The sequence below is a fragment of the Erinaceus europaeus genome, chromosome 8 (genome assembly GCF_950295315.1).
Source record: "Erinaceus europaeus chromosome 8, mEriEur2.1, whole genome shotgun sequence".
Taxonomy (NCBI): domain Eukaryota; kingdom Metazoa; phylum Chordata; class Mammalia; order Eulipotyphla; family Erinaceidae; genus Erinaceus; species Erinaceus europaeus.
This window is the reverse complement of record NC_080169.1, coordinates 2,245,676-2,260,518: the sequence shown is the minus strand read 5'-3', so window position 1 is coordinate 2,260,518 and position 14,843 is coordinate 2,245,676. Positions and strand designations below refer to the sequence as shown.

Here is a 14,843-nt window from a genome sequence, read left to right as displayed (position 1 = left end):
GAGCGTGGAGCGTGGAGGCGCAGGGCCGTGTAAGCAAGTCCCTGCTGCTCAGACGCCTCCCCTCCCCGCCTCCGCCCCGCTCCTGAGACTGTACCCCCACACGTCTGCACACTGGGCACTTCCCCTGCACACTTCTGAGCTGTTTACTCTGGCTCACACCTCATTTGGTCAGCTGCATTCCCCGGGGTTTTCTTACCCATGGCCTACTTTTTTTTTTTTCTTTCTTTTGTGCTGCAAAATATCCTTTTACAGTTTCAGCAAGCGCTTTGTAAAACACAGCTCTGAAAGCGCTGCTTTCTTTTGCTCCGATCTTTGGCTGTGTCGGGGAGTCAGTTAACACGCGTAGCTGCTGTCCCAATGGCCTCCCCATCCTCACGGCTCCGTACAAACCACAGCTTCTGGCCACTGCCTGCTGGTACACAAAGTCAAACTGTTGTTTGTTCTTAGAAACACAAGTGGAGAGGGGCCAGGTGGTGGTGCGCCTGGCTGAGCACACACATCACCATGTGCAAAGCCCCAGGTTCAAGCCCCCACTCCCCACTTTGTGAGCGGTGAAGCCTGGCTGCTGGTCTCTCCTTCTCTAACTCCCCCTTCCCTCTTGATTTCTGACTATATCCAATAAATAAATAAAGATGAGAGAGAGAGAGATAGCTCAGCTAGTAGACAACACATTAGATTCAGGACCTAGACCATATGGGAGCACCCTGAATTTATTTATTCCCTTTTGTTGCCTTTGTTGTTTTATTGTTGTAGTTATTGTTGTTATTGTGTCTTTTTTTTTTTTTTTGCCTCCAGGGTTATCGCTGGGGTTCAGTGCCTGCACTATGAATCCACTGCTCCTGGAGGCCATTTTTCCCATTTTGTTGCCCTTGTTGTTGTGCTTGTTGTAGTTGTTATTGTTGTCATAGCTGTTGTTGTTGGATAGGACAGAGACAAATGGAGAGAGGAGGGGAAGATGGGGAGAGAAAGACAGACACCTACAGACCGGCTTCACCACCTGTGAAGCGACTCCCCTGCAGGTGGGGAGCTGGGGGCTCCAACTGGGATCCTTAATCCGGCCCTTGCACTTTGCGCCACATTTGCTTAACCCGCTGTGCTATTGCCCGACTCCCTTGTCTTTTTTTTTTTTTTTTAAATATTTTATTTATTTATTAATGAGAAACATAGGAGGAGACAGAGCCAGGCATCACTTTGGCACATGTGCTACCGGGATTGAACTCAGGACCTCATGCTTGAGAGGCCGATGCTTTATCCACTGAGCCACCTCCCGGACCACTGTCTTTTTTTTTTTTTTTTAACCAGAGTCCTGCTCAGCTCTGGCTTTCTGGGGATTGAACCTGGGACCTTTGGTGCTTTAGGCATGAGAGTGCCTTTGCATAACCATTATGCTATTCCCCCAGGCCCTGGAGTGTCTCTCATTCTTTCTCTCCATCTGAAGTTAAAAGGAAAAAAAAGAATCTGCTGGGAGCAGTGGGATGGTGCAGGCAAGAAGCCCTGCAGGGCATTTCTGAGCCCTGGAGAAAGTGCCCCTCAGAGCCCTGCCGGGCTGCCGCTTCACATCAGAGTGCCCACCACAGAGGAGCACCCGCAGGGTAGAAATGACAGTGTGCGGGAGTCGGGTGGTAGCGCAGCGGGCTAAGTGCACGTGGCATGACACGCAAGGACCTGCATGAGGATCCCGGCTCGAGCCCCCGGCTCCCCACCTGCAGGGGAGTCACTTCACAGGTCTGCAGGTGTTTGTCTTTCTCTCCTGCTGTCTTCCCCGCCTCTCTCCATTTCTCTCTGTCCTATCCAACAACGAGGACAATAATAATTACAACAATAAAACAAGGGCAACAAAAGGGAGAATATATATATGTATCTAACCAAAAGGACAGGCCGGCTACAGTTGTGTGTGAGACAAGATCAGTTTATTTCTGATTTTCCTTAAAATAAAGATACAGAATTTTTATTACAGCTCAGTATGATTAGATGTGATTTATATTTTAACATTTTTCCTAAACAAATAGCAACAGAAACAAATAACTAGTACCAAATTATAAAGCTAACAGAGCAAAGAGAAACTTTTCTCTTAGCTCATGATATGCACTGCAGCTAAACTTAGTTTTCTAAGCTCCACTTTCTTAAAAAGGGCTTGTGGAACGCCTCTAGTCTCAGACATTCCAGCTGTTCCTGAAGCAGTAAATGCCTCACCACCCCATCAATGGACTGTTCCTAAACCCAGGAAGCAATGGCCAAGTAGCCCCAAACACATACGTAAACCTTCATCTTGTTTTTCCACCTATAAATTATTGTTTCAAGAAAACAATAATACTTTCTAAAAACTTCAGTTCCCTTTTCTGGCTCAGTACCTGACTGAAATGTTCAAATGTTTCTATTGCACACAAAAATATCTGAGCAGCACACTGTGTGAAGCGTTGATGAAAAGCCTGGAAATATTCAACTGTGCCCCACTTACATGACTGAAATATATAGTTCCTATATCTTTAATTAATATAAGTAAAAAGGTAAACTTGAGAACAGCACAGAAATACAAATGCATTAGAGTGTTACAAAATATAGTCAGTCCCTTATATGTGCACTATCTTACATTTTGGAGTTACCATACAAGGGAACGAGCTTCTTCTCTTAATGGAAGCAAGAAGTCATGTGTACAAGTTATTTATATGAAAGGAATCAAGATCCACAGTCCCTTTCTTTGTCGCTGACAAATGTTTATGGAATGTTGAAAGTTAGGAAACAATGTCGATGTACAACGACTTGGAAAAAAACCAAAACAACCAAACACTGGCACAGATGCCACATGGAATGAGAATCACCTCTGAGAAGCCAGGTGGCAGGGCCGTGAACGCTGCACCCTGTAGTCCCAGAAGCAGAGCGTGCCAACAGTGCTGCCACTTTGAGTCCATCCATCCATCTCTTTATACTTAGCAGCTACCGTCCTAATGGACTCCTTTCAGCAACTGTGGAAGCGGTTCAGGATCAACTCACTGGCCCCACAGAGCTGGACATTTCCAGAAGGACTAGTGGCTGTGGCTTCCACAATTTCCACAAACACTACGGCAAAAGGGGGGGCAGGGGCTGAGTGGCGGCGCACCTGGTTGAGCACACGTTACAACGGGGAAGGGGGGGAAGAGAAAAGAAAATCTGCCCGCTAATGCTATAGCTTCACTTAAAAATATGGATATGGTTTTGTCAGTGTTTCCTTTTTATAAATAAATAATGATGAAAAAAGAAGACAGTATCAAATTAAAAAAAAATCTGGATGAGCAAAGTAAGTGTGATTTCTTTTAAAAAGGATTCTTGGAATCTAGCATATTAAATACTGCTCTTAAAATAATTTTTTCATTCAGATTTCAAGTACTTTTTTTTAAGTGACTTTTTACTTCTTTCCCTTCTCTCCTTGCCTTCCCAAAGTACACCGTGTACACAGATAAACATTGATGCTTAATACAGAAATCAGAAAGCAAGTGCTCTGGTTTGCTGCCCAAGAATACCACTGATGTCCTTAAAGCAAAAGTTAGATAAGAATTATTTTAGGGATGGGGAGGTAGTTGGACACTAACAGATTGGGGGCCAGCTGTACATCCTGGCTATGTGGGCCAAATACACGTGCAAAGAATGACACACAGGGTAGGGAGACAGCATAATGGTCACGCAAAAGATTTTCATGTCTGAGGCTCTGAGGTCCCAAGTTCCATCCCTAACACCATCACAAACCAGAGCTAAGCAATGCTCTGGTCTGTTTTTCTCTCATTAAGATATATTAAACAACAAACAATGATACGCCTAACCATGACAGACTTTTCCTATTCACCTGGCCTTAACTCTTTTCCTCACTTTCGTCACTGTGATCAGAGCCTAGCGGAAACTCAAGCATGGCAGGAACTTGTTCCAAACAGTACTTGCAAGTTTCTAGAAGGCAGGGAAGCCACCACCAACCTATCAGGCAGTCTGTGTGCCTGGTACCCCGACACAGGCTAACCGGACCCCAGCTCCTTCAGGCCTACTTACAAATACTCAGCTTTAGACACAAAAGCACTGGAACAAGCACGACAAACCCAAACACCCAACCTCACTGGTGATAGATGGACAGTGCTCCAGTGCTGGTTCCTGGGGCTCAGAGCCAGTGCAGGAGGGAGAGGGGCCGCAGCAGAAAGCAGGCAGGCTCACAGCCTTCACTTAGACTGGCTCCCGCGGGGGGCCCGGGCTACACTCCCTGAAAACTCCAGCCCTCTCCAAACCTCAAGTACACATGTGGCCTGTCTCCTGAACATTTCTAGGAGAGAAGCCTTGTCTTCGGACACTCACTTTGTTTGGAAATCCAGTTACAGTTTCGCTTCAACCCTTGTATCACCTTCATATCTGATACACCCTCTATCCAAGGGCCATACATTAAATGGAGTTTTGGAATCAGGAGATGAAATAGGGGCTTGCTCCGTTCACTCCATGCATCAACCTGGCATTGGTACTTCCAGGAACGATGCACCCTTCTTGCAGGGAAAAAAAAAAAAAAAAAAAAAAGAGTTCAACTCTTCACTTGAAACATTCATACAAAGTTTGATTAAAGTCTACAGCAAAGTGGGAGACAAGTGGTATTAAAACAAAGTTAAATTTCATGTGCCTTTTTAAAAAATCTCAGTGGTATTCATCAGATGTGGATGGAGTGCTTTTGAACAGTGAGACGGGGGCGTTTCCTCCAAGTACATGAAGTTACAAACTACACTGAGCCAGCGGGCTGCGGGCTGCCTTCTCAGCAGACGAGCACTGAGCTGACAGCTGCACACTAGTGCTCTCTCTCTCTCTCTCTCTCTCCCCGGCCAAATGCCATGGCCTCGTGCAGCCACACGCTGAGTGGATTCTTTATAGTCCCAGGGCAACACCGACTACTTGTTAAGGTTTGGTTGGTGTTACTTTTCTCTCTTCAAATAAGATTTCCTGAGAAGGTTAACTTTTCCTAATAGTAGTAGAATCAACAGAGTTCTCAGAATAAGCCCTTTGATTTGTCATCAGTGAATTCTTGAACTACTATGTTCAAAGTTTTCAGATCTGTCTAGACTTGTGTTAGACACATGGAATTGAAGATGGAAGGATACTTACATTACGTCTGCATGTCTGGTTCTCATGTCTTCAAATGATTCCTACACTTCCTATAAACTGTTTTCTTGGGATAGATAAAATACAATCAGTGTCCTTCTTCATCAGGCCTGTAAGTTTCCCAATATTCTTAATATCATATTCTGATTGTATTCACAATGTATTTTTCAAATATCCTGTTACCAAAAAAGCAGCCTGTCTCTTGTCAGGGCTCCCTGAGAACACCCACCCAGGTCCCTTTGAAAAGCAAGTGAGAGAGGTCCGGGCAGTGGCGCAGTGGGTAAGGCACTAGACTCTCAAGCATGAGGTCCTGAGTTCGATCTCCGGCAGCACATGTAGCAGAGTGATGTCTGGTTCCCTCTCTCCTATCTTTCTCATGAATAAATAAATCAAATCTTAAAAAAAAAAAGACGAAGAGAAGCAAGTGAGAGTGCGCATGACAAGGAGTGAGGCACTGCTGTCCAGAGCGCCAGACAGCACACTCGTGGCCAGGTCTGAACTGAAAGCCACGTCCTTTAGGAAACATGGCCAGTGTCGTGGCCATAGTGTTCTTCTCTTCTCTTGCTTCTTGCCTTTCAAATGTAAGCTGAGGCTTTTGTTTAATATCTACATCTTCCTTTTCTTTCAAAATGCTTTTAGAAGAGTGTTTCAGTCAGGGAGTTGGGAAGGCCGAGCGCCTCAAAAGGTTTCATGATGAGTTAGACTCAGAAATAACCAGCAGGTCTGTGAACAGCCAATGGAAGATTTGTTCAAAAGAAGAAACAGAAGGCACAAACTCTGGATTTAAAAATACCCGCAAGAGATTGACAGAATAAGTTTTGACCCCGACACACATTGCCATGCAGCTGCCCCACACTGCCATGGCCACCCGCCAGTCTCTGCACACTCACGTGCAGTAGGAAGAGGAATAAAGCACGGACAATTCTGGAGGCCTGAAAAAAAAACCTTTAAGGGCTGGGCAAGAACAGATCACCAGGAGCGAAACACTCCCAGCTCACAGCCGCCACTCCTGACCTCCACCTTTCTGGAGGGTCTGAGTCGGTAAATGTGTCTTATGGGTAGAAAAGCAACAAAGAGGAACAGTTATCATATAACTTCAGAAAAGTAAGAGCAACGGGTTGGACTCTATGCCCCCTTAAACTTCTAAGCACATTTTAGGGTCAACTTTTGAGTCAAAACAGTAATATAACTTAATTTCAGCAAAGATAAATTACAATGACCATCTGGATAATCAAAAAGCAAAAAAAAAAACAAAAAAAAAAACCCCACCAAAATTCACATTTGCAAAAACGCTCCTCAAGTAAACGAATACATAGTATCAGAACTTAAAATTCATGAGTAGGTTCAGTGTATTTTCATCAGGCTCAGACAAATGAAAGCAGTCAATTCAAACCCCAGGCCGGTGTCCTCCTACTGAGGCTGGGACTCATCTTCTCAGCATCTCCCGACAGTCACTTAGACAAAGGGCAGCCGTCCATGTAAACAGCTCAACACACACAGCAGCCCCGCTGTGGATCTGTGGCCGGTGAGGAACAGTCTGGGAGCAGCACAAGGCCCGGAACGCTTCAGCCTAAGAAAGCAACGGGGCCTCCGGGACCCCTGCTCAGGGCTTCCCATCGGGCGGTTCGGCGAGACTCTGCGCGGTGGAGCTGGTGAACGTGGACAGCCACGAGGACATAACGGTCTTTGCACTGGAGAAAGCTCCTCCAACCGACTGGCCTGGATGGAAAAGAAGCGGGTGAGGGGGGAGGGAAAGATTCCTTTACTCTTGTGAAGTCAGTGATAGGTCAATACTAATTAATAAATGTTAATTTATTGTGACACATTAATAGTTTAGACTGAAGGGAGAGAGAGGGCTACAGAGAGACTCCCGCAGCACTGCTCCACTGTCCGTGAGGCTTCACCCAGGCAGGCGGGCATCTGACCTGCGGCCGTCCTTCCCCAGGGGCATGTCTAGCAGGAAACTGGCTGCCTCTGGGAGTGTGGACCCACTGTCTCACTCCCTCCTCAACGCCCAGCACGCTAGGCCAGCAGGTCTCAGTGAGGGCTACGCAGCACAGCACCTTGCGGAGCTGAAGAAGGTGTATGAGCCCCCTGCACTGTAACTCCAGACTGATACACGGGGAGGGTGACCACTGCTTTAGGGACACTTACACGGTCACCTGAAGTGTAGCTGCATCAAGTGACACCAAGACCCTTATTTGTTTCAAGTGTATTTTGCTGTAAAGAACAAAATTACTTGGGGCCAGGCAGTAGTGCATCTGGGTAAGTGCTCACATGACAGTGCATAAGGATCCAGGTTCAAGCCCCTGGTCCCCATCTGCAGAGGGAAAGCTTCACAAATAGTGAAGCAGGGCTGCAGGTGTCTCTCTCCCTATCATCCCTTCCCCTCTCAATTTCTGTCTCTTATCAAATAATAAATAAATGCACTGGATACTCCCACTGTTCTAGAAGAGGGGAGTAAGGCTGCAGGGGTAAAGGAACCTTTTTAGCTGCTGGTGGGATGCCAATGGGTCCAGCCCCTGTGGAGAGCAGTCTGGAGAACTCAGAAGGCTACAAGCAGACCTGCCCGATGACCCTGCAATTCCTCTCCTGGGGATATATCCTAAGGAACCCAACACACCCATCCAAAAAGATCTGTGTGCACCTGTGTTCAGAGCAGCACAATTTGAAATAGCCAAAACCTGGAAGCAACCCAGGTGCCCAACAACAGATGAGTGGCTGAGAAAGCTGTGGTGTAGATACACAATGGGATACTACGCAGCTATTAAAACTGGTGACTTCACCTTCACCTCATTTTGGATGGAGCTTGAAGGAATCATGTGAAGTGAGATCAGCCAGAAACAGAAGAATGAATATGGGATGATTCCACTCATGTGCAGAGCTTAAGAAGAAAAAAAAAAAAAAAAAGAAGAACAGGGGCCGGGTGGTGGCGCACCTGGTTGAGCATACATGTTCCAGTGCTCAAGGACCCAGGTTCGAGCCCCTAGCCCCCACCTGCAAGGGGAAAGCATTGCCAAGTGGTGAAGCAGGACTGCAGGTATCCTTCTCTGTCGCTTTCCCTTCCTGTTACCCCTGTTCCCTCTCAATTTCTGGCTGTCTCTAGCCAATAAAGATAGATTTAAAAAAAGGGGGGGGGGGAGTCGGGTGGTAGTGCAGGGGTTAAGCACAGGTGGCACAAAGCGCAAGGACCAGTGTAAGGATCCCAGTTTGAGCCCCTGGCTCCCCACCTACAGGGGAGTCGCTTCACAAGTGGTGAAGCAGGTCTGTAGGTGTCTATCTTTCTCTCCCCGTCTTTCCCATCTCTCTCGATTTCTCTCTGTCCTATCCAACAACGTTGACAACAATAAAACAAGGGCAACAAAAGGGGAAAAAGGGGAAACACATAGTGAAACTTGGACTGGTCTGGGGTATTGAGCCAAGGCAGAGAGGACTCTGGGAAAGGAGGGCTTTTCAGGGCCTGATACATGGCGATGGAAGAGGGCCCAAGTTAAAGGTGACAGTGTTCTGCAGACAACTATCACGGCAAGATGAGAAACTACACCTGCGTGTCAACAACTGTGCTGTAAACCATTAGCTTCCCAATTAAAAAATAAAAAAGCCTTTGCATGAAACCATTTTGTACTATTATGTGATACGAATGTCCACCACTCTCCAGTGACGGCCAGGGCAGAGATGAGACAGACTGTGACTTCAGGCTGCTCCTGGCTCAAGGCCTGTCTTACCAACAGCTTTTCCTGTTTGGACAACATTCCGGCTGGTTGTGACCATGACGTTTCCAATTTTTTTGCCACGTTCACTATTTTGAACAGAACTGAGTAAGAGAAAGAAGTGTCAAGTACAGTTTTAGAATATCTCACACAGAAACACTCCAACCATCCCAAATCAACACCAAGGGAAGAAACTAAAGTATGTATTATTATGTATAACTTAATCTATTAATATTTTAAGCATGTGAATTTTCAGAAAAATTAAACATATGCAGATGAACCAAAACTTGGTAAGGACAGGAGAGTGTCTGGTTAATTCTCCTGTGGCCAAGACGTGTTGGAATTACTCTACCAAGATGAAATGGCAAATCCTGTTATGAGTTCACACCACACACCATGCATGAACAGCAGTGTCTTCACTGAGAAACACACACACTGCTGGGATAGTTATGCACATAATATGGTTATTATTTTAAGCACTAGTCTATCAAGTTCAGAAAAAAAAACACAATTCCCAATTAGCAATGGAATACACAGCATAAATTCAGACACAACATTTCTCTCGATAGATACATTCTCTAAATACTCACTGTGAGAATCTTAACTTCATGTCTGAGACTGAGTACTGGCCTTGAAATGGATGGCTGTAAAACAGAGTTTGAGTTTAGACCTTGAGGATTTCTGCCCATAAAGCTGCATGAGGGTGGAGGGTAGACAGCATAATGGTTATGCAAAGAGACTCATGCCTGAGGCTCCAAAGCCCCAGGTTCAATTCCTTGCACCACCATAAGCCAGAGCTGAACAGTTTTCTGGTTAAAAAAACAAACAAACAAACAAAAAAAAACTGCCTGAAAGAGTTACCCCAGACGTTTGGTGGCAAGAACCGTGTTAATATACACTCCTATTAACTCACAGACTTGGGAAGCACAAGGACCCATGCAAGGTCCTGGCTCCCCATATGCAGGGGGGTTGCTTCACAAATGGTGAAGCTGGTCTGCAGGTGTGTCTATCTTTCTCTTTCCCTCTCAATCTCTCTGTGTACTATCCAAAAAATCTAGAGGGGAAAAAAAAAAGAGCAAGCACCACCCCAAGGAAGTTTTGGTAAACCTTACAGAGGCGACTCAGCTGGGAGGTGGTGCTCTGAATGCAAGTGTCAGAAAATGGGGCTTTGAATGGGGTTTTAAATATTGTGTATTTAAAAGATATTTATTTGATAGAAATTAAGATGGGAGGGTCATGTAGAGAGGGAAAGAGACAGAAAGATACCCGCAAAATTGCTTCACTTCTCGTCAAACTTTCCCCCGTGGGGATGGGAGCTTGAACCTGGGTCCTTGCGCACGGTAACATGCACTTAACCAGGTGTACTACCTACCACCTGGGCCCCCTTATGGTTGTTTTTAGTGATGTCTGGTTCTTTATCTCTCTCCGCCTATCTTTCTCATCAATAAATAAATAAAAAATCTTTAAAAATAAAAAAGGTCTCCATGGGAGGTGGGGATAAGGACTCTGGTGATGGGTGTGCTATGTAAGCACACACTGTTATTTTACAATCATGGAACAAACTATTAACAACAACACAAAGTCTCCATGGTTAATGGTAGCTGACTTAGGCCATGGTCATGAACTGCATTTGAGTCTGGCCATATTATAAAATATGTGCTATTATTTTATTAGTATCACATAATTATTTTATTAATGTTATACATATTATAAAATGTGTAGACAACCAGGTTAAGTGCACATGGTGTAAAGCACAAGGACTGGCTTAAAGATCCTGGTTTCTGGAGTCGGGCACAGCAGGTTAAGCACACGTGGCGCAAAGTGAAAGGACCAGCATATGGATCCCGGTTCGAGCCCCCGGCTCCCCACCTGTAGGGGAGTTGCTTCACAGGTGGTGAAGCAGGTCTGCAGGAGTCTGTCTTTCTCTCACGCTCTCTCCATTTCTCTCTGTCCTATCCAACAACGACATCAACAACAATAATGACTACTACAACAATAAAAACAAGGGCAAAAAAAGGGAAATGAATAAATAAATATTAAAAAGTCTTTTAAAAAAAAAAGGAATTAAAGAAAGGTTTCAGAGAGCTCAAGTCATATGATTTGTTTGGACCACTTCTAAATTACACCAGTGGTAGTAACTGAAGACTGTTGCTTCTTTTTAATTTGGAGTAAATGCTGACAGCCAGGGCTGACTATCTCCTGCGAAACTGTCCTGCTTGCATGCTTCAGACTCTTCAGTCTTTCCCTACTAGTTTCACCATCACTTAAAAACATTGTAATCAAGCCTCTGACAGACCCACATGCAGGTCTAGAGCTGGGCAAGCAGTGCAGCAGAGTGTCTGCTTTGTGTGTGTGAGGCCCTGGGTTTGACAGCTAGCACAGCATGGAGAACAGTGGAGACAAAACCAACAGGCTCTGTGCCCTCTATCTCTCACCGTCCAGCGTCTCAGGGAGAGGGCTCAGTAGTGAAGTGCACGCGAGGGCCTGAGCAAGTCTCACTCTGGAAAGTAACTTCAATTACAGGCAGTACAGCAGATGGCTTGACCCCGCGAGGAGCTAGTGAACTGTGTCAGTGCAGGGCCTGTGGGGAGAGGAGCCGCACTGCTGCTGGGAAGGGCAGACGTCTCTAGAGAGAGACTGGCATCGTGAGAGCCACTCGGCAAACCGGCGCACATGCTTCTCTCCATCATTCTGCGGAGTGCAGACCTTGTGGTTAGTGGGGAGATTACTTTGAACTCTTCCTCTTTTCATTTAATGCTATTAAAATGCCTCTTCTCCCTTTTAATTGTCTGTTTAATCGCATTCAAATGGCAATGCAGTCATTCTGCTATAGTTCTATGCATGATGATTACATTCACTCCCGCTGGTGATGAAGCCAGTCTTTTCTCCTTGATGCAGATGATATAAAGTTGAAGAGACAGGCTCTCTAAAAACCATGCTGCACTTCCTAATCCTTGCTGGCAAACCATGTTACTAAGACAGAAATAGCTGGGGTGGGGGCAGGTGGGAGACTGTGTGAGTGTGTGGGGAACTGAAACGCGAACTTACTAAAATAAAAAGACCCCACCTGCAGGAGGAAAGCTTCACGAACGGTGAAGCAGGGATGCAGCTGTATCTCTGTCTATCTTATCCTTTCCTCTCAAACACTGTAACACTGCTTAAATCACATCCCCAGAGGGACAGGGAGGGGGAGGAGGGAAAGAGAAAGAGACTACAAGTTTGAGTATGTCCTCTCACACACTAACACTGTTTAAATCATACCCCCAGCCTGCCTAAATTAACTCCAGCCTTCAATTAATATCCCAGTTAGTACAAAGTTAATTTCTGTCTGGTTCTCACCAAGTGTAAAGTTTAAAATACAAATATAAAAACACAGTGTATGTTTACCTCATAAACACACACACACACACACACACAAATTTTTTTTTCTTTTTTGCCTCCAGGGTTATTGCTGGGGCTCGGTGCCGGCACCAAGAATCCACTGCTCCTGGAGGCCTTTTTTCCCTTTTTTGTTACCCTTGTTATTTTATTGTTGTTGTGGTTACTGTTGTTGGATAGGACAGAAATGGAGAGAAGAGAGGAAGACAGAGAGGGGGAGAGAAAGACAGATACCTGCAGACCTGCTTCACCGCTTGTGAAGGGACCCTCCCCTGCAGGTGGGGAGCCGGGGGCTCGAACCGGGATCCTTAAACCAGTCCTTGCTTTGCGCCATGTGCGCTACCACCAACCCCAACACAATCATTTTAATATTTTAGTTTAGAAAATAATTTCCAAGGGCTGGGTGGTGGCCCACCCAGTTGAATGCACATGTAGTCATGTGCAAGGACCTCAGTTTAAACCCCCAGCCCCCACCCCCCACCTGCGGAGGAGAAGATTCATGAGTGGTGAAACACTGCTGTCTCTCTCTTTCTCTCTCCCATCTCCAGATTTATTGTAGTGATCGTTACACAATGCATAGAAATGCTGAGTCATGTTGTACCTTTGAGACTAGTCTATGTCAATCATGCCTCAATGAAAACATGACCTCTCAGTTTTATACCAGCGACACTTCCTTACAGAGGTCGATCCTGTTTGACCATTCTGCCACTCTAAGGAAACAGGACAAAAGAACCCCCGTACATTAGATGCCAACACATGCCAGGACTTTCTAATTACTCTTGCCAGGAGGCAACTTATGTGGTCGGTTCCCCAGACCCCAAAGTCCCAAAATGCCTTAAGTTTTTTTGTGGAAAAGGTACACAGGAAAACAGTTTTCAACTGCTTCTCTGTTTGGAGGAGTGTTTGTATAATCTGCTTCAGCGTGACTCTTGAAGACATTCCTAATGTCAGAGTGAAGACATGACCTTCTCTTTATTTATTATTAATTGTCTCCAGGGTTATCGCTAAGCTCGGTGCTTAGTACCACGAATCCACTGCTCCTGATGGCCATTTTCCCCCATTTTACTGGATAGGACAGAGAGAAACTTAGAGAGGAGGTGGAGGTAGAGACGGAGAAAGACAGAAAGATACCTGCAGACCTAATTCACTGCTTGTGAAGCTTCTTCCCCACTGCAGGTGGGGAGCAGGGGCTTAAACCTGGACCCCTGTGCGGGTCCTTGCGCTCAGCAGTATGGGCACTTGACCGAGTGCACCACTGCCCAGTGCCCAAGATGTGGTTTTCTTTCTATGGGGTACACTTAATGCCAACTCTTTTGAGGATGTGCTTACTTTGGATTGATTTCTGCAAGAGCCGGATGCTTGTTGCTATTCCAAACCCTGTAGTTGTGTGTGTTCTTCCAGGCAGTGACAAAAGCTGTGCCATAGTCTGACAGTATCTTCTCATTATCTGTCAAACAAATATTTGATTTTTTTTGAGTTGAATCATAGCCAGCCGAGGATATGAGTGAATATATTTTTTAAATATCTTATTTATTAATGAGAGAGATAGGAGGAGAGAAAGAATCAGACATCACTCTGGTACATGTGCTGCTGGGGATTGAACTCAGGACCTCATAGTTGAGAGTCCAATGATTTATCCACTGCACCACCTCCCAGACCATGATATGAGTGAATATTAACAGTCAAAAGGGCAACATTTTATCCCAGCTTTCTTGCTTTTGGGGAAAGGCAGCCTACCAAACATCAGGACAACTTGGGTCTAGTTCCAGAAGCCTGCTAAGAAGCTATGTGGTCTCTGGCAAATCACTTCATCACTCAGAGCTGCATTCCTAACAGGAAAAAAAGAGACTAGAATACATTTCTCTTTTGGTCACCTCCAGGACTTTGCAATTCAGGGCTGACTTTCAGAGAGAGAGAGAGAGAGAGAGAGAGAGAGAGAGAGGGAGGGACTACAGCACTGAAAATCCCTTCAATGAAATGGAGGGAAGGCTCAAGCTTCGGCTGAGCACATGCAAAGCTCAGCACTATTCCACTACCCACAGGAGATAAATTCATATGTACACTTTCCTCCCAAGTCATATATATATATATATTTTTTATTGTTGTAGTTATTATTGTTGTCGTTGTTGTTGGATAGGACAGAGAGAAATGGAGAGAGGAGGGGAAGACAGAGAGGAGGAGAGAAAGATAGACACCTGCAGACCTGCTTCACCGCCTGTGAAGCGACTCCCCTGCAGGTGGGGAGCCGGGGTTCTAACCGGGATCCTTATGCCGGTCCTTGTGCTTTGCGCCACCTGCACTTAACCCGCTGCGCTACAGCCCGACTCCCCCAAGTCATATATTTTTAAATCTTTTTATTTATTGGATAGAGACAGCCAGAAATTGAGAAGGAAGGGGGAGATAGAGAGGGAGAGAGGCAGAGAAACACCCACAGCCCTGCTTCACCACTCACAAAGCTTTCTCCTTGCAGGTGGGGACTGGGGGCTCGAACCCAGGTCCTTGTGCACTGTACCATGTGGGCTCAACCAGGTGTGCCACCACCTGGCCACTCAAGTTTTATACATATTCATTTTGCCTTCAGGGGCTCAGTGCCTGCACTATGAATTTACTGCTCCTGGAGGCCATTTTCCACCATTTTTGTTGCCCTGTTGTTGTCAT

The 14,843-nt window shown here is 45.7% G+C and overlaps 1 protein-coding gene, 1 long non-coding RNA gene and 1 pseudogene across 4 annotated transcripts in view; 1 reads left to right on the top strand and 2 right to left on the bottom strand.

Annotated features, from left to right (window-relative positions):
- Positions 1-14,843, bottom strand: part of LOC132539849 (uncharacterized) — a 325,383-nt gene that overhangs the window by 90,945 nt on the left and 219,595 nt on the right. The gene's annotated exons all lie outside the window — the stretch shown is intronic.
- The window catches only part of AVL9 (AVL9 cell migration associated), a 51,426-nt gene continuing 38,473 nt past the window's right edge, over positions 1,891-14,843 (bottom strand). For 2 of the 3 annotated variants that reach the window (XM_060195825.1, XM_060195827.1), the window contains 4 exons: positions 13,515-13,632; positions 9,398-9,451; positions 8,823-8,911; positions 1,891-6,816 (listed from right to left, as the gene is read on the bottom strand). In XM_060195825.1, coding sequence (XP_060051808.1) covers positions 6,701-6,816; positions 8,823-8,911; positions 9,398-9,451; positions 13,515-13,632 — 377 coding nt within the window. In that variant the 3' untranslated portion in view covers positions 1,891-6,700. The remainder of the gene's footprint in view (positions 6,817-8,822; positions 8,912-9,397; positions 9,452-13,514; positions 13,633-14,843) is intronic. The other variant, XM_060195826.1, reaches the window with a different exon arrangement.
- On the top strand, positions 4,323-4,494 carry LOC132539983 (U2 spliceosomal RNA; annotated as a pseudogene).